Source organism: Vicugna pacos, chromosome 18 (assembly GCF_048564905.1).
Source record: "Vicugna pacos chromosome 18, VicPac4, whole genome shotgun sequence".
In the NCBI taxonomy this organism is placed as follows: Eukaryota; Metazoa; Chordata; class Mammalia; order Artiodactyla; family Camelidae; genus Vicugna; species Vicugna pacos.
Window position 1 is genome coordinate 25,605,377 of NC_133004.1, and position 19,393 is coordinate 25,624,769.

At 49.4% G+C, this 19,393-nt stretch overlaps 1 protein-coding gene across 1 annotated transcript in view; it reads left to right on the forward strand.

Moving 5' to 3' along the window:
* Positions 1-19,393, forward strand: part of XYLT1 (xylosyltransferase 1) — a 287,011-nt gene that overhangs the window by 259,720 nt on the left and 7,898 nt on the right. Inside the window, exons 8-10 of the mRNA XM_072942672.1 lie at positions 3,088-3,264; positions 7,562-7,824; positions 13,926-14,121. Of these exons, the coding sequence (XP_072798773.1) occupies positions 3,088-3,264; positions 7,562-7,824; positions 13,926-14,121 (636 nt within the window). The remainder of the gene's footprint in view (positions 1-3,087; positions 3,265-7,561; positions 7,825-13,925; positions 14,122-19,393) is intronic.

Sequence of the window (19,393 nt, forward strand, 5' to 3'; positions counted from 1 at the left end):
CAATGCATCATCCTCCAATACATTCAGAGGAAGATGGGGAACTGTGTCGGCCACCAGGGACCTTGCTGTCATAGCAGGGCCCCTGGTCCCCTCCAGTCTGCATGGAGGTTGTGTGGAATAGATGCACAATGCTATACAGCGTCTTTGAAGGTGCAAATAAAAAAGACTGTTCTTGCTCAAGACATTTGGCTCCCACTGGTCATAAAATCATCACGATATCCTGATTTTGTTAGAACAAAACACTTTATTGCCATTTTCCAGAAAAATGTTATTTAGAAAAATACAAACCTCTCATACCCACAATATCGATGGTGCCCCCTAGAGTTGTGCAGTGTGTAAACATACACAATGGTATATGCTGGCTTTTGACAGATCCTCCAGTCAGCCATCCTGCGGTAACTTTTCAACACCAAGAATCCCTTTTCTAATTTTGAGCAGTGTTTTATGATTCACTGACAGACAGTGTTGCCCTCATCACTGACACCAAAAATTCCAGGGATCTCAAAGACAGACAGCCAGGGCTTCTGTTGGATTTGCCCCAGCCCCCTACCCTGAGCGCCATCGTGGCCAAATGCTTGGGACTCAGCATTGCCCACTGGCTTTTGGAAATACTTGAAAATCTCTGGGAAGTCTTGTCAGCACTTTTCAGACCTCAGGGTGGGAAGCTGTTTTAGGGTGCTAAAACAAAGTACAATAAAAAGGACAGCTCATAAGCAACAGAAATTTACTTCTCATAGTTCTGGAGGCCAGAAGCCCTAGATCAGGGTGCCAGCGTGGTCAGGTGAGAGCCCTCTTCCAGGTTGCAGACTGCCTACTGACAGTTCTCGCTGTGTCCTCACAAGGCGGAAGAGGTGTGGGAGCTCTCCGGGGTCCCTTCTATAAGGGCACTAATTCCATTCATGAGGACCCCACCCTCATGTCCCAGTCACCTCCCAAAGGCCCCACCTCCTAACACTGTCATATTGGGGGTTAGGATTTCAACCTGTGAATTTCGGGGGCACAGAAACATTCAGTCCATTCCAGAAGTCCTGTTCTGGAAGATGGCAGACTATTCTAAAATAGCCCCAGCCCCGTCTGAAAACGGGTAGGGACCCAGTGCTGAAGTGTCGCCCCTGGGCTGAGAGATTCTAGATTAACTCCCTGATCTCCAGTTCACGATCATCCTAATTTCTAACTTCAAAAGACTCCAGAGTTGGTTCTCTTTCTCTTGAGCCTGTGACACCTCCCGTAAATGGTCCACCGTTCCTTCCTAGCTGTGCCCTGTCTCTGGACCACTCAGGTTGTGTGTTTCTAGGTCAGACGAGACAATGCATCTCGCTTGATGGTTTCCATGTCCCTCACCAACATCTGGGCCAGGGCCAAGCTCTTGGTAAGGCTGACTGCCCATGTCACTCCTGAGGGACGATGGCTTGTCATCGCTGGGTCAGGTTTTGCTATCCTGTGCACATGTTAAGTAATCAGCTTTTAATCCTGTTTCATCGAGAATGACCTTTTCTCTCAACTCCGATAACCCCCTCCTCCTCCATTATCTTGCAGGGACTTTCTGTATCATTATGAAAGGACACAGGCCAATCAGTAATTGGGTACTTTTCCCCGCCACTTGATGGAGAATATGTGCCTCTGTGGGCTTGTAGACAATTCAAGCTTAAAATTCAGGCTTACAGTCACGTCATTTAGCATCACTGGAAGGTCAGCTGGGAGTGTGGGTGGAACCTCACTTTGCCCACTCACCCATTGAGAAGAGGCTGTTTCTTTTTCTTTTTTTTTTCTTTTTAATGTTAGCAGTCATGGATAATCATTGTTCATATCCATTACCTCATCAGGGACTACAAGTTGTCATCTTTTTTTTGTTGTTTGTTTGTGTTATGAGGGGAAGGTAATTAGGTTTATTTGTTTACATTTGGAGGAGGTACTGGGGATTGAACCCAGGACCTTGTGCATGCTAAGCATGCACTCTACCACTTGAGCTATACCCTCCCGCCAAGAAGAGACTGGGGCTTTGGTGATTTTACTCAAGATGCCCATCCCGATGCCTGCTCTCTCTGTCCCACCCCGACCCTCCCCCCACAGCACACACAGGCACCTGTGTAAAAAGCGTCCCTGGCAGACCCCACCTCCTCCGTTCCAGCGTCTGCACCCTGCCCTCCCTGCACCTCTAGGGGCCCAGCTTAGAAGAAAGCTGAAGGCTGTGCCATAAATGTGTAACAGGCAGACATGTACTCCCCAACAGCTTCCTCTGGGAAGCAGAAAGCAGGGGAGAACGTATCTGCCTGGTAGCCTGGTATCCAGGGTTGTTATAAAATTGTCCAAATAGAAGTCAGTCTCTCTCTCTCTCTCTCTGTTTATCTCTATCTCTCTTTCAGCAGCTCCAACCATGTCTCTCCTCTCTGGTCTCTCTTTTTATTCTCAACATTACCTCTATCTCAGGTTTTTGGGAGAGGCTGGCCAGGAGTCTCAGGAAAAGGGGGAAATGATGGTGGCCGGTTCATCACCACGGACAGGCAGCCCCACCCCGTCCCTACCCCAACCCCTCCAGGTGTTGAAGTTGTTACTCCAGTGACTAAGGCAGGGGGACATACAAGAGTCAGGCCTCCCTCTCCCAGGGGTGAAATTTCAGAGCTTCAGTCTTTGCTCTCAAGATATCTCAGGCCTAAAACCAAAGAAGGTCTGGCTATTTGCAAAAAACAAGAACCCTTTTGTCCCAGAGCTTTCTAGAAAACTGTCCCAGTGTTTTCACCTCTGAGCCCTATGTGTTGACATACCCTAAGGGACTTTCTCTCTGCTGAGCAGACAGAAGATGCCCTAGGTGATAAGAGATGTCTTGAAATCAGCTTTCAGGCTGCTGGGGAGAGACAACCTAGAGAAACACTCAGAACAGTAACTTCTAAGCAGAACTAAGCCACTCTGGACAAGATGTCCAGTGTCCTCTGAGTTGACCTGGACTGGTGCTGAACCCATTTGCAGAGAGACAGCAGCTGAGTCTCTAAGAGAGTCCCTTCAGAGTCAGGTGGTCCCAGGGAAGAACCCCCCAACCCATCTGAGGTGGGCTGGAGGAGGTCTCAGGCCGGGCCCCTCTCTCCCCTGCAGTCCTTCTTCCACACGGTCCTGGAGAACAGCCCCCACTGCGACACCATGGTGGACAACAACCTGCGCATCACCAACTGGAACCGCAAGCTGGGTTGCAAGTGCCAGTACAAGCACATCGTGGACTGGTGCGGCTGCTCCCCCAACGACTTCAAGCCGCAGGACTTCCACCGCTTCCAGGTGAGCCGCCCCTCTGCCCTGCCCGCCCCCCGCCGCGCCCGCCCAGCCGGTATCAGCAGGCATCCGAGGCAGCCCTGCAGGTCATCTTACCTGCACTTTCCAACCCTGGCTGTTGATGATAATCATGGCATCGTCAATAGTAGCCAACATTTGTTGATCGCTAACACCACGCAAGGGGCATTCTACCCACTTTGCCTTTATTGACGCACTAAACCCACAACAGCCTTAGAAGAGAGAGAGAAAGAGAGAGAGAGAAAGAGATGTGAAATTAACACAACACTGTAAATCGACTATACTTCAATTAAAAATAAATGAACAGATAGATAATTATTCCATTTTAGAGACAGGGAAACGGAGGCATAGAAAAGAGAAAAAATCTTATACAAGGTTTTTGCATAAACATAGCCCAAAACATCTCTTTTCAGAGACCATACCTGTATCCATTTCTCTACTGCTTTTTAATCAGAATCCCCTGATAGACTTGTTAAAAATATATCCTGGGTACAAGCTTGATTATATCTAGGGCAGAGTTCCTCAACCCCGGCAGTCTTACCATTGTGGCTGGGTAAGTCTGCGTTGGGGGTGGGGCTGTAGGATGCTCAGCAGCATCCCTGGCCTGTACCTACTAGGTGCCAGGAGCACCTCCCCCTTGTCGGGGAGTGTGTCCAGATGCTGCCTAATGTCATGCAGGGACATCCAGTAGCATCCTCCAGGTATGACAACCAGAAATGTCTTCAGACATTGCCAAATGTCCACTGAAGGCAGACTCATCCCCAGTTTATCCCCCTGATTTATTTTCGGTATATTACACTTTGGGAAATTCTCATGAGCTGCCAGGCTTGGAAACCACTGCGCTCTGTGAGCTTAAAGGAGTAACAGGAACGTGATTGCCTTCACAGGTATCTGCAAGGCCCAGCGACTGACTCACAGTTCTGGGCAGAGCAGAGGCAGGAGGGCGGTGGATGCTCCATTTGCTTCTCATAAGCCCCAAGGGGGCCTTGGACCCCAGACCTATTCAGGATGGTGACCTCTTTCCATCCCGCGTGAGCACGCCTCGCGATCCCTCCAGTGCCCAGCCCCAGCTGCCCAGAGCACAAATGAAAGGCTACAGAATGGTTAAACAAATCACTCTGAGGTCACTAGAGCTTCCCAAATGCAGGGCGGAGAACAGGGGGCAGACAACAGCACAGCAGGCTGATAACCTGGGGGCCCCCGCTGCCTCGCTCTGGCCTGTAACTGAAGCATCCAGGAGAGGACACAGGCTGCCCCCATGGAGCTTCCAGCCTCTCAGCCCGGCTTCTCCTCAAGAGTCTGGTCCACGGTCCAGCAGCATCAGCATCACCAGGGAACTTGTCAGAGATGCGGGATCTCTGCGGCTCCTCACCTGTTGAGTCGGAATCTGCATGTTAGCAAGACCCCCAGGGGACTGGGAGGCTGTTATTATATTTGAGAAGTGCTGGGTAGGAGTCTGCTCTGTCCCAGGCCCGCGTGCCAGGCCCTCTGGGGGCGTTGGCTTCACTGGGTAGAAATCACTATGCAGTGGGGGGAACCGAGGCACAGAGGGCAGACTGACTTGTCCAGGGACATGCAGCTGAGGGGAGCGAGAGGTCCCACGTGGGTGTTTCCAGTTCCAGACCTGGGCCCTTCCCACCAGACCCCACTGCCATCCCAGTTTCATGCCTACTGAGTGCAGAATACACAGCAGGTTTCAGCCCATCATTCGTATTCCCTCAAGGGCCCCACTTAACGACTTTCACCTCTGCAAGCAGTTCCTGCAAGAAGTATTCTTTTAGGCCTGTTTTTGGTGGCAGATTGAGAGCTACCCCGGGGGCCTCCTCAAACCCGTGTTGATTGAAGCCTGAACTTGGGTGACATTCTAGCTCCATTGTCCTTGCAGAAAGGATTGCTGAGCTGAGAAAGGATGGCAAGGGGGGATATCGGACCTATTGAAAAGGGAGAAAAAGAGAAGACTCCCCACTTCTGTGGAGGACCAGTCGTCACCCTCATTCCAAAGGACCTCCATGGTTGAGGGCAAGAAGCTGCGATGCTTCTTGGGTGCGCTGCTGCTCTCGGGCCCCTCCTGGGTGGCAACATTTGTATTCCAGCCCTGGCATCCTGGGGACATCGTGGTCTCTGGTCAAGATGAGCTGACACTGAGGCCACGTTACGTGCTCGCAGCTCTTTAATTCACAGTAAACAAAGATCAAGATTATCCCCAACATCTAGACGCGAGAAACTGCTGCCTGTGAGGAACTCGGAGTTCTTGTTCAAAGAACTCGAAGGAAGAGAATGATAAATATAGAAACGTGCCCTTTTAGGAGCTCCAGCTCTGGTCAGGCAGAGAGGGGAGACTGCCCTGCCACTGAGTCTGGTTCTCTGCCCCAGAAAATGAAGACTTAGAAGCCCCTAGTAGCAGGCTTAAGGGTGTAGTGATAACAGTCACATAATAATAGACGTTAACACTGTGTGCCGGACTCTGTGCTAAGTGCCCATGTTATTATCCCATTTTAGGGCTAGGGAAACTGAGGCCCTGGTGACTTGCCCAAAGACACATGCAGCTAGAAAGATGCAGGGTAAGGGTTTGAAACCAGGTGGTCTGGCTCTCGCCGGTGCTACTATAAGGGAAGGGGGTGACCCCTCCGTCACAGAGAAGGGGCTGGGGGGTTCCCAAGGGTTCGTGAAGCAGAGAGGAGAGGGGATGTTCCGATTACTACCAAGGGTTTCTGTTATTGGGGCTTCAAGTTCACTCAAGCAGCAGTTTGATCCTAGGATGACGCAGTAGAAAGAGCTTGGGTTTTAGAGTCATCAGATCCGGGTTCAGGTCTTAGGCCTGGGTAAGTTTGTAGATATCACTTCCCCTCTCCAAGCCCAGTTTCCTTAATGAGAATCCTAACACCTGCTTTGCAGAGTTGTTGGGCGGCTTGGCGTTAATGGCAAAATGCAGTGCCCGGCATATGGCACGTGCTAAGCAGTTTTATTTCATTGTTGTTGCTCTTCAACCACGGCCGTGAGAACAATGCTAGCTCCAGTTAAGGTCGGTAATTACACTAGATCATAGGCTTCTCAAGGGGGCTGTGTTTCCATTGTTTCCACAGCCCTAGACCAGAGGCCCGCGAACTGCAGCCCCTGAGTCAGATCCAGCCCGCTCCCTATTTCTGGAGCACAGCCACGTGCTCATTCATTTACTAGTTTGTCTGTGGTTGCTCTCACGCTACAACAGCAGAGCTGATTAGTTGCAAAGCCGATAGTAGTTATTGTCTGGCCTTTTACTGAAAAGGTTTCTTGATTTCTGCCCCAGAACGCAGTTTTAGACCTGGTGGATAACAAATGCTCAGTATTTTATTTTCCTAATCCTTGATCCTGGATCTTAGTCCTGGCTCTGCCATTACCTTGCTGTGTGACCTTAGATAAGTCCCTTTCCCTCTCTGGGACTCAGTCTCCTTGAAAACTTGGTTTACATAAATGGTCCTCAAACACTGCAGCAGAATCACCTGGGAAGCTTTTTTTGGATACAGATTCCCAAACCTCATCTTCAGAGATGTTGACTCAGTAGGTCCGGGGACAGACTGCAGAATCTGAATTTGTTTAAAGCCAGCCCAGGTGTCACTCACATTGTCCTCAGACCCTAGTGAGCAAATGAATCACCTTCAAAGCCTGTAAAAAATATGGATTTCTAAGCCCTGCTCCCAGAGATGCTGATCCATAAATCTGAGATTTTCCTTGTGGGTCTGTAAGTCAGCTACGGCGCCCCGGAGGCGACGGGAAGTGGTGGCGACTGGGGTGAGCCCGTGCTGTCTAAAGGGACAGGTGCTGCTCAGCCCTAACTAGTTGTCACCAGGTAGGAACATGGGCCTGCGGTTGCCAGACCATTTCTGTTTAAAGGGACGCTGAAGTTGTTTCTGTGAACTATTCTACTTTTTAAATGTTCCAGCTAATTCAATTTTAAAACATTCTGCTGGACAACTAAAATATATCCGTAGGCTGTATCTGCCCTAGACCCCCAGCTGAATGATTTCTGAGCTCCATCCCAGCTATAAATGTCTAAGCTGCAGTTTATTTCACAGATATTTAAATGATGCTTACTGTGTGCCCATCATTGCTTGAAATGCTCTACAGATATTAACTCATTCAATCCTAAAACACCCTTGTTGCAGAGGAGGAAGCTAAGAAGAGAAAGAGCAGTTAAAGTCAGTTGGGGTCTGGATCCAGGCAGGCTGGCTGCAAAGCCCCGCTCCTGAATCCACACCTGCCCCGATCCCGGCTTGCTGACCCTGTTCATTTTATCTCACGAGCGCAGCAGACAACCCGGCCCACCTTCTTCGCCCGCAAGTTCGAAGCCGTGGTGAACCAGGAAATCATCGGGCAGCTGGACTATTACCTGTACGGGAACTACCCCGCGGGCACCCCGGGCCTCCGCTCCTACTGGGAGAACATCTACGAGGAGCCGGACGGCATCCACAGCCTGAGCGACGTGGTGCTCACCTTGTACCACTCCTTCTCCCGCCTGGGCCTCCGCCGGGCCGAGGCGTCACTGCACACGGAGGGGGAGAACAGCTGCAGGTGAGCCCGGGACGGGGGCGCAGGGGGGCCCAGAAGGAAGGACCTTCCTTCTTTTTAGGGGCTGCAGCTCCACTCCATGCCTCTCCCGAAAAATCATCTATGCAAACATCCCAGCGTTCAGGGCATTCCCAGTCTAAGCCATCATCACCCTTTTACCTTTTCAAAATACCAGATCTACTATTTACCTAATAGTTTCCTTTCAGTGGATTCATTCTTTATGCTAAATATGTATATTTTAGAAGGAAGCTTTATGTCACCATATTATATTTGTCCTAAATGGAAAATAACCATGAAAATACAGAACTTTATTTTTTTTTTTTACTTTTTGTTACGGAAAATGTCAAACATACACCAAATAGAAAAGTGTCACCCCACCTGCCATCTCCAACTCTCACAATGACCAGCTCTGGGCCAGTGCGGCTTCATCTTCACCTTCACCCACTTTTGCCCTTCTCCCAGATCAGTCTGATTGAAGCAATCCCCTGAATATTATACATAGCACTGAAAAATTGACTCCTTTTAAAAACAGAACCATATCACCATAATCACACATAAAAACATAACCAAAAGCAATGTTAAAAGGCAGAACTATTATTTACAACATTCAAGTACCCGTAAGAATCATCTCACTGAGCACTTGTGGGTACCAGTTGACACTTCAAGAATGTTCTAGAATATATGGAAAGACATGGTAGGCAAATGATTCAACACAGTCCCTTCCTCTCCCCCTTTTCCCTAAGCCAACCAACCTTTTTTTTTTTTTTTTGTGGACCTCCTCTTCTGTTCTCTAGCCTTACACGTTGCAGATATTTACACACTTACAACAAGAATGTGATGTCCTGTTTTTTTCCCCCTAGCTTGGTGTTATAATATGAGCTCTCTCCTCTCCAGGCTGCTCTGCAGCTTCCCTGATGATAATGGTCCTTTTAATGCAGCTGGTATTCCATTAAGCAGAAATTCCAGAGTTTACTTAACCCAGCCCTTTCCTGTTGGGCCATTGTCAATAATGTTCTGATGAATCCCTTTTTGCAGAAAGCCTCTTTTTTTCTCCCATAAGAAGGGAAAGAAAGGAACGATTTTGTTCCGTAAAACTCTGAAAACATGGAGAAGTTTCTTGTCTGAGGCCCCATGCGCAGCCAGCTGGATTTCCGCAGGGCTGCAACCATTTTTCCCCTATTTCCTCGTGGCCTCAGTCCTCTCTCTCCTCTCCCTGCAAAGCCTGATTTAGTTTAAAGGGAGACCCGTGTTTGAACTCAGGACCTGTACTTTGAACTGCACTCTACTTACCAGCTGTTGACCTTGGGCAAGTCATTAATCTCTCTGAGCCTCAGTTTCCTCATCTGGAAAATGGGAATAATGATAAGTCTAACAGCATAAGGTGTTGTGAGGTTTAAAGAGGGCAATCCTCCAAAACTGCCTTATGAGTTGTGTATTACTAGTATCTCACATATGAACTGCTCACTAAATGTCTGTGCCATCACTGGTATCTTAGTTGCCATTATTATTTTTTGTTGTTGATTTTTTTGTTTGTTATGGGGTTTTTTTTTTGGTTTTTTTATCCTTATTTTTTATTGAAGTGTAGTTGATTTACAATGTTAGTTTTCTGCGCACAGCAAAGCGATTCAGTTGTACATATATATATATATATATATGTATATATTTTTTCAGTTTCTTTTCCATTTTATAGTTGCCAATATTAGTTAAGCTGCCAAAAGCAGCCAGTGGGCAACTGACTACATGAGCTCCACGCTCCGTCCCTGATTCTGTGAACTAGTCATCGCTTCCTCTTCCATCGCTTCCTTTGCGGACCGCCCCTGCTGTCCCAGCACAGTCTACCTTTTCCCAAGCGCCAAGGGTCATCTCAAGTGCCACATCCCCTGTGATGCTTGTTCAGAACCCGCCCCCCGCCCCCGCTTGCCCACCCCATGCCTCTCCAAAGCCGGAAGCAGACTTGCCTCCAGCACTCCCGTTGCGTGTAGCAGCAGCGCCTTGGGTCCGGGTCATTGGTGGCTGACTTTCTATCCTGCTAGTCAGGGCGGCGGACTCCCTGACCGAGGAACCACAGTACGTGTCCCCAGTAGACAGCACAGTGTCCGAAGCTTAGAAGGAGAATTCTCTTCAAGAGTAGTTTTAATCCCAGACGCCATAGAATGTATTTGGTAAATAATCTGATAGGAAATTTCAGAAGACACCTCCAGTGGATTTACGGTTGTTGAGAGTTTCTCCTGGCATTTGGTTTGGGATTAAGCAAGCCATCAAGTTGCCTCGGGCCTCGGCTCCTCTGGCTTCTATCTCATTTTTTATTATAGTGGAACCACTGTGCCTCGCTGTGGGCAAAGCCAATATATTTATGAATATAGGCCTGCAAATAAATCAGGACAAAGGACCCTTATCCCAAAAGGCAAAAGAGAGTGAATTCCTGCCTCTGGGCTATCTGGGGAAACAGCAAGTGAAAACTTAATTCAGGAGTTTCACTTTTTCTGGGCATTTCATGCAAATTGTGTTTTTCTAGTCTATACTGTAACCTTTCTTAAAATGTTTATTGATTTTTTTCCTTATTATAAAATAACACTTGTTGATTGCGGAAAATTTCCAAATAGCAGATTGAGAGAAGAAGAAAGTAAAAGTCTGCTTGTGAGCCACCATGCAGAAATAAGGATGTCAGTGTTTTATTACGGGTCCTCAAATTCGAATGCCCTCCAGGGCCAGGCAGGAAGCATGTGTCCTCAGCGCAGGGTGGGCTGACCATGTGGACCTGGAACCCCCAGGGCCCTGGTGCCGAACTGCAGCACATCCTTGCACTTGAGAGTGTAGACTTGGAGTTGCCAATCACATCTCCTGATTTTTCAAGACAAATCAGAAATCCATATTTTTGTGTGAACCTCCTAATATGTTTAATGCCCACCTCATTTAAATAAGAAATAAAAATACCTCTGGGCCAAGGGAATGCATCTGAGGCATTCTTTAGGTTCTAGTGTGTTACCTCTAGTTACAACTCTCCTCTGAGTTTGAATCACTTAATTACCGTATACAGTCAAGAGAAGGTACCAGAGGGCTTTGTGTCCAGTTGTGGGTTACAGGTTCCCTAGATGGACCTTAGAAGCAAAGGGTTCAAGGGAAAATCCTAGAATTTTCACTCAAACAGTAAGTCATGACTGAGCATCTGCCATGCGTCAGGCTCTGTCATAGGCACCGGGCACTCAGCCATGACCCAGACAATACAGCCCCTGAGCTCAAGGCCGTCCCATTCTACTGTGAAGGCAGACAGTATCCCAGCACACATAAACAAGAACAAAAGATCAACAGAGATCAGTGTTCTACTGAGAATGTAAAGTCATGTGAGAGCAGTGAGTTGGTGACTTCAGATTCAGTGGTCAGGGAGGATCTCTCTGTGGTGGTAACATTTAAGCAAAATGATAAGATGAGCCAACCATGCAGTCCTAAGGGGAGAAGAGCCTTCCCAGCAGAGAGACTGTCCCGTGCAAAGGCCCTGAGGTGGAAATGAGCTTAGCATGTTGAAGAATTTAAAGTAAGGTCCATGCGGCTGGAAAGTGGTGGGCTGGGACAGAGGGAAACAAAATGAGGCTAAAGAAAGAGGTGGAACTTTGTAGACCAGGTAACGAGTTTGGACTTTATCCAAACATAAGCAAAGCCCCTCGTGGTGTTTCGGCAGGGGACGATGACTGCTGTGAGACTCGGTTACAGCAGACACAATAGGAGGGAGACAAGTGAGGAAGCTCCTGCAAGGGTCCAGGGAAGGCCTGCTGGCAGCCGGACCAGGATGCTGGCAGTGCACAGGACAGTAGGGGATGGATTCAGGTGGAGAAAACAGGATTTCTTCAGAGAAGGTGCGGGAGAGCAAGCCACCCAGGATGCACCCCTCGATTTCTAGAGCATGTGACCGTCCCTTGTTTACAAGCACCCCGTACAATTGACCGCGCCCTTCTGGAAACACTTTCTCCTTTTGACTCCCGTGACAACCCTCTCTCCTGATTTTCTTCCACTGTCGCTAGTCCACCCACCTTACAGAATAAACACTGACAGTGTAGCATGAATCTATTGCAACAACGTCACGTAACAAATGAGTCCCAAATCAGTGTTTTGAAACAATAAGCATATACATAGCCTTCAAGTTTGCAGGTGAGCCGGGCAGTTTTCCTGGGCTCTGTCGGTATCTCTCCCGCAACTGCAGCCAGCGGCAGGTCAGGAGAGGGGCTCTGTTGCTCTCGGCTGGGAGCTGTTGGCGGATCTAGGATGGCTCTGGCCGGGGCACCTGGGGTAGCTCAGCTCTGCTCCAAGTGTCTCCTCCCCCAGCAGGCCAGCCCAGGCGTGCTCTCACGGTGAGCACGAAAGAGCAAGAGGCTAGTGGAAAGGTGCAAAGCCTCCTGGGGCTCTGATTCAGAACTGGCATGACACCCCTTCCTCTGCTGGCCCAGGCAGATTCAAGAGAGGGGAATAGACTCACTTCATCAGTGCAAAGAAACCCACAAAATCACACGAGAAAGAAGGAGAGGGGACAAACTGGGGACATGACTGCAGACAACCGCAGGACTCTCCCATGACTCCATCTCTGCCGTCCACAGTTGCCACTAGCCACAGAGAGGCATCTAAGTTTAAATTAACTAAAATTAAAAATGCAGTTCCTCAGTCACACCAGCCACAATTCAAGGGCTTGATCGTCACAAGCGGTTGGGGCTACTGAGCTGGACGGCGCTGGCGTAGGACATTCTGTCATCGCCGCAAAGTCTCCAGCACAGTCCAGAGGGAAGGTTTTCTGCTCCCAAAGTCCAGACCCAAGTGGACTCGCATGGGCAGGGAATGCCCAGACAGCAGTCTGAAGACGGTGCTGGGTTTTTTTCCCCAGAGCCCCGGAGGCATCGCAATAACAAGGCAGTGGTGTCAGGGTGACACAGGAAGGCAGCTTCCCTAACCATTACCATTGGGCATAAAGACGTAAAGTCCAGAGGAGGGCCGGGGGAGGGAGAGCTGCGCGGGGACCGTGATTTGTGGAGGGCTGTTGTCAAGGGGCCACGCGCCCACTAAGTGCCGTGCGGTTAACACACTGCGGAACCGGCCGCTCTTCATCTTACAAGTAGGAAGGACAAAGAGCTGGGTGCATGCTCCTCCCTCCTTCTCTCTCCGCTCCCCTCTCCTCTGGGCATCTTTGCTTAGCTTCCCTGCCCTTTTCAGCCAGAAGCCTTTGTGGATCTAAGACGTGCATCTTGAAACCAGCTGCCTGTTTGTGTATGTATGTATTTATCTCAGACTGGCAGGCATTTTTAAGGATAATACCCAGTGCCATTGGTGACAAGGACAGGGAGGGTGTAAATCAGTACCACCTTTGTGATAAACTTGGGCAGCAGACATAGAGAGCCCCTTGGAGATTAGAGAGAGAGAAAGAGAGCGCGAGAAATGTTTCAAAAAACATCTTCGCTCAAGGATGGTTAATGCAGCATTGTTTAGAACAGCAAAAAATATTAGAAACTAGTTGAACCCCCCAGTGATGGGGAACTTCTATAATAATAACATGTTTTGGTATGATATTTCCATATTGTGATATTCCATTACAACGGAACAATGTATACATGCACACACACACACTTGTTTTCAGAGACTTTGAAAGACATGTGCTAATGCTCAAGAAATGCTATGAAGCAAAAGCAGGATATAGTGTGCATATTATGATCCCGACTATGTAAGATTTTGCAAATATATGCCTAGAAAATAAGGCTGAAAGGAAGTACATTATGATGGCCCTGTGTGTACACCATTGTCGCTCCCCGGTACCTGGCACCAGAGAATCAATGAATATCTGTGAATTCACATCATCATCTATGGAAAGAGGCATCACACACAGTAATTTTTACTTCCTTGATTGTGCCCTCATACAATCAGTGTGTTTTATGTTTATGATCAGCAAAAAAGTTATTGTTAATAAGTTATTGAGATCAGAGAAAGACGGGGAGCAGCCTTCAGGAATATGGCGAGCACTGTGTAAAATTGTAGCAACAGGCTCAGCCTGATGGATGGGGAGCCCCGTTGATCGGACACACGTCCGGCCCTGACCCGTGAGCCTGTGTGACACTGACTGTGTTTTCCAGGTACTATCCAATGGGCCACCCAGCTTCTGTCCACCTCTACTTCCTTGCTGACCGTTTCCAGGGCTTTCTGATCAAGCATCATGCGACCAACCTGGCCGTGAGCAAACTCGAGACGCTGGAGACGTGGGTGATGCCAAAGAAGGTCTTCAAGGTCGCAAGCCCACCCAGCGACTTTGGGAGGCTTCAGTTTTCCGAGGTAAGAGCCCAGAGACAGTCACACTTCGTCGCCTCTGGCAGCCCCCTCGCTGGGTTCTGTTCGCGCTCTGACCCTTGTAGCTGGAGACGGGGGAGAAGGAGACTTGAAGATCCCCAAAGATGTGCTCACCCTGTGCCTGGAGGAGGTCCTCCTGTCTCCACTGGAACCAGCGTCTTAAACAGCAGAAGGAAGGAGAGAGTAGGAAAGTCATGCACCAACCAACCTGGAGGCTGACTACATTTTTATAGTAGAATTTCTGTTCCTTTTAATTTTTTATCCTAATCAGTAATTCCTCCTAAACCTGTGTTAGTCATAAACTAATAACAAACCAGTTTCCTAATGGAGTTATGGACTTAGTCCCATTTTACAGGTTGAAAAAGTGAGGCCTAATGATTTTCTGGATCACAGCTAGGAGGTGGAAGAGCTCAACATTGAACCCAGGTCTCTGAGGCTGCAAATTCCATGCTTACTTGTGCTTTTGTCTCCCCAGTTTCTAGCCCAGAGATAAACTCAAAGTAAGCACCAGATCAGTCATTGACCGGATGAGTGGATGAATGGATGCGTAGATGGATGGACAGCCGTGTCGTGGACAGACAGATGGACTGGTGAATGGATGCATGGGTCCACGGGATGCAGGTCCCACTTCCCCAGGACAGCATCAGCTTTTAGTTATTTTTTCTGCCTGGGGAGGTGGATTCTACTGGCACCAGCCTTGTTACATCGGTCCTACCTCCAGACCTGTAAGGCCCTAAGTGATCTGGCCTCTGTCTGCCGCTCTAGCCTCACCCAGTACCACCTCCTCCCTGCTCGCACTTCTGTGTCTTTGACAAACGTACCAAGTTCCTTCCTGCCTCACGTGTGGCATGCACTCATCATCCTGCCTAGAACGTTCTCCCCCAGCTTTTCACCTTTTTTTTTTTTTTTGTCATTCAGATTTAAATCTAGATGGCGCACCTTCAGGGAAGCTTTCCATGCCCAGCCATTTATGCCACAATAGCTACCTTCTCCACCCGACACATCCCTATTTTATTTTTTCCCTTAGCATTTACCGTCTCAAATGATCTTGTTGATTTCTCTGATTGCTTGGTGATTGTCTGCAGGAGAATTGAGACCGGCACGCTCGCACACTGCTGTATCCTAGCGCACAGGAGAGAACACAGCATTTGTTGATGCTGAATAAGATTTCTGAATGAAGGAGTGTACGCGCTTGGATAGTGATGCAGGGAGGAAGGGGAGGTGTGGTCAAGCTTGCTGAGCGTTGCCCACACAAAGCTCCAGCACCCGAGTTCTGCCTTCCCCAGCAGCAAGTAGCTAAAGAGGTGCTTCACCCCTGGGGTGAAGTATTCCCAGTGAGTTTAGCTTCAGGGTTGGGATGGGGAGTCCGATTTTAGAATATGGAGAATCTTGAGGGCTGGGAGAGGGTGGGAGGAAGTGTTCTGGCCTTTTTCCATATTTCTTGCTGGTCCTTTTACAGCCCCTATGGCCCCACCTGGCCGATCTGTGCCCTACTGGGTGGGCACTGAACAGGCATGGGTAGAAGTTTCTTGTTAAGCTGCCGTTTTAATTTAAAGCTCCAAATGGATTGGCTGGATCTAAGCTGTCATGGACGCCCATTCCATAAATTACTGGTGTCAGGGGGCAATTAGATGCTGCCCCAGTTGGATTCTGTGCTCTGGGGACCCCAGCGGCCAACTGAAGACATTAATGTCCCATTAATGAGATGGATGCCTGGTGGCTGGTCTCTCCCTGTTTATCAGCCTGCCGTTGGGTAACTGGGCACTTGTGGCAGTGACAAATGTTGGTCACTCCTTGGCTAGTGATTTGTGAGGGTTTCTGCTCTAGCTCTGGTACCCTTTGTGTGGGAACCACCCAGATCTCTGGCAGAGTAACAGCATGTGATGCAGGGAGCCCTGAGACATGTATTTTGAATTTTTTTTCTAAAGCCTTAGTTTTAAGGCAAATGGTGTAAAATTGGGCAAGAAGGAAGGAATGAACTGCAGGGCCACCCTGGGGGCTGCTGAGAATCTCCGTTGGGCTGGCACAGTTCTGGGGTTTGCACCGTGCCTGGCTCCCAGCAGGCACCAGCGTCATTGACCAGCTCAGACAGTAGTGACTTGGGGAAAAGATGCCACTTCTCCAGGAGGCAGCCACTGAGGTCCTGCCATAACCGAGGTGTGGGAGGGGCAGCAGTGAACCGGACAAATCAGACCTTTGTTGTCGTGGAATTGCAGTCTAGTGGGGCAGCCAGCCAATGAATGAGGAAATAAATGAGCAAAAACTTTCCAGTTAATGACAAGTATTATAAAGAAAATAAAACTTCAAACTTCATTTGTGATTCCTGAGAACTTAAGAGGCTAGTGGGGACATTTTGGGGGGGGGGACAGATAATTAGGTTTGTTTGTTTGTTTAAAATGGAGGTCCTAGGGATTGAACCCTGGGGATATACCCTCCCCCCTCCCTCCCCCAGAAATGACTTTTGATGAAACAATTCAGGAAGCCTTTTCAAATGAGATAACTTTAGAGTTGAAACTTGTAAAACCAGTGGTGGGGAGATCTAGAACATTCTCAGATCATCTAGTAGGAGAGCACGTGCAAAGGCCCTGAGGCTTGTGGAAGGCGCTTGGTGCACTCAAGGAGCAGCAAGCCCAGTGTGGCCAATAAACAAGAGAAAAATAGTGGGAGAAAGGTCTCAGAGGAGACAGGGAACAGATCATAAGGGGTCTCACAGGCACTGGAAAGAAGTTTAAATTGCATTTTAGGTGCAGAGGGGAGCCTTGGTGGATTTGAAGCAAAGGAGCAGTATATTGAGCTTGAACTCGAACACGTACTTAAATTTGAGTAGTGGATGACTTTGTGGTGAATGGCAGCGGACTCCCACAGGGAGGCTGGGTGAGAAGGTCCTGAAGGCCACAGAGGAGGTGACAGCAGCAGGGCCCCCTCTCAGGCAGCCCCACTTCCCCTCGTGTCTGGAGGCAGCAGCTGACTCTCGCCTCCCCTCCTCGGTTTAGAAACAAATTCAGGTTTCCCACTGTCAGCCGCTCTGCAACTCTTTGGCCCAGGTTGTCTTCATTTTAGAAATCAGACTTAGGAGAATTGTTCACCCCCTTCCTTTGAGGGATCCAAGGATGATATTCTGGAGTGTCCCCACAGCTGCTTAACTGGTCAAAACCCCCTTCCTTAGGTAGGACCCCAAAGTGGTCTTGTGAGCATTAAATCTGTTTATCCATGTGCTTGGCCCCAGCCATTCCTGACGTAGATGCATGATGGATGGATGGATGGATGGATGGGTAGGTCAGTAGGGAGATAGAATGTACAGATAGATATTGAGCACCTACTATGTGCTCAGCACTGTTTTAGGCACTGGAGACATATCGGTGGACAAGCCAGATGGAGTCCCTGCCTTCATGGAGTCGACAGTCTTGAGCTGCGGGGAGAGACACGTAAAGTAGAAGGTGTGGTACTGGGCAAAAATAAAGAAAGAAATAAAAAGCTACAGTGGGCAGTTACACATCAGGGGCACCTCCCAACTACAGGTGACGCCTGGGCTGAGAGCTGGGTGACCAGCCGACCAGGAGGAGGGGAGGGTAGAAGAGTGACCAAGAGAGGGCCAGGCCAGGCTGCGGGATCAGGGGCAGAGGCGCCGAGAGTGCTCCAGGGTGGCCTGGAGCAGGGTGGGTGGAGGGCAGGCAGAGGGATGGAGATGAGGCTGGAGTCCATCCAGGGTGGGCCAGACCTCGCAGGATCTGGAGAGAGAATGGACTCATGAACGATGAGAAGGGGCTTGAAAGAACTGAACGGAGTGAGGTAGCAAGGTTGGGTTTCTCTACAAAAATGTCTAAGACTTGGAGGCCTGGTTCAAGTCCTGCCCACTCATTCATTTATCTCCTCCACTAACAGTGTTGTTTTAATTTCAACTGGGTTCCAGCTGCTGTGCTAGGCCCCAGAGGTCTTCAAGGCGGAGCCAGTCACTGCTGAGGCGCAGGGAGGCAGAAAAAGCCGAGATCTCATGAGTCTGGGAGGGACGGCGGCCTCTGTCCCAGCATGGCTCCCCCCGCTGCCCTTTGGCCAACTTCTCTGTGCCAGTCTTGGCTCTGGCCTAAAGACGGGAGCTTAAAGCCGGCTGTGAGTCTGTGAACATGCATGTTCACCTCGGGTAGGTGGTAGGCACTCGGCACACAGGTGTTGGATGAATGAATGAACGCATGAATGAGTGTGTGAGTGGATGAATGAATGAATGAAGAAGAGGCAATATATTGAAGAGTAAGAACCCAGCCTCCGGGGTCGGGCCTCCCGGATCCCCCTTGCTGAGCCATCTGACTGCTCTGAGCCGTGTGTGAAGTAAGGCTTCTGTCAAGGGTGCCCCCGTGATGGAGTCAGGAATGGTAAGCAAATCAGTGCATCCAAGCGCTTAGCCTTAGGCCCGGCGCTCTGTGAGCTCTCGGTAAATATTAGCGGTGGGGCCTTGTGTCCTGGGTAAAGAATGGACATAATAACTCAAGGCAGGAACAACGAGAAAGTCAACCAGCTCGTGTGTGCACTGCGCATGTGACGTCTTCTCAGGGTGTAGACATGTGGACCCACACCTGCACCCGACCTGCGCGCACACACACACACACACACACCCACAGACGCTGGTCGTGAAACGGCCTCAGAGTGTACTTATCACCTGCTACCAGGCCCCCACACGCTGTGTCTTCAGAACATTAACTTAAACCTCCTGGGGAGGGAAGACCACCCCCCTCCGATTTAATCTGACTTGAATGAGTAGCAGAGCTCGGTATCAGGGATCTACATAGTTAATTCATTTTTTTTGCCAAGTCATTCACGCTCCATTCGACAAGTGATTGATGGAGCGCTGACTGTGTGGCAGGCGCGGTGCTGGGCACCGGGAATCAGCAGGGGACCAGCCACAGGGATTTGAGCACCGAGAGGACACTTCACCAGGTCTTTCTGGTTACTGGCTGGAGTAGAAATTGCTGGCGGCAGAGGGGGAAGGAGCGAAGCCAAGAGGAGGTTTCTGGTGGGTTCAAGCCATACACCCACCCCGCTGGCTGGCAGGAAGGCTGGATCGTACCACCATCTCCCAGCCGTAGGGCCCAGCTCACAAAGTTTTAGGGAAGCCAAAGCTATCTGAACACTGGAGCTCCTGCAAATGCTAAGCCATGCTGAGGGACCCTTCCTCTTCCTAGGGCAGCTCCACAACCTGGGCTCCTCTCTTGTTCAGAACAATTACAGTAAAAGGAGGCACGTGACCTGCAAAACTAACGACCAA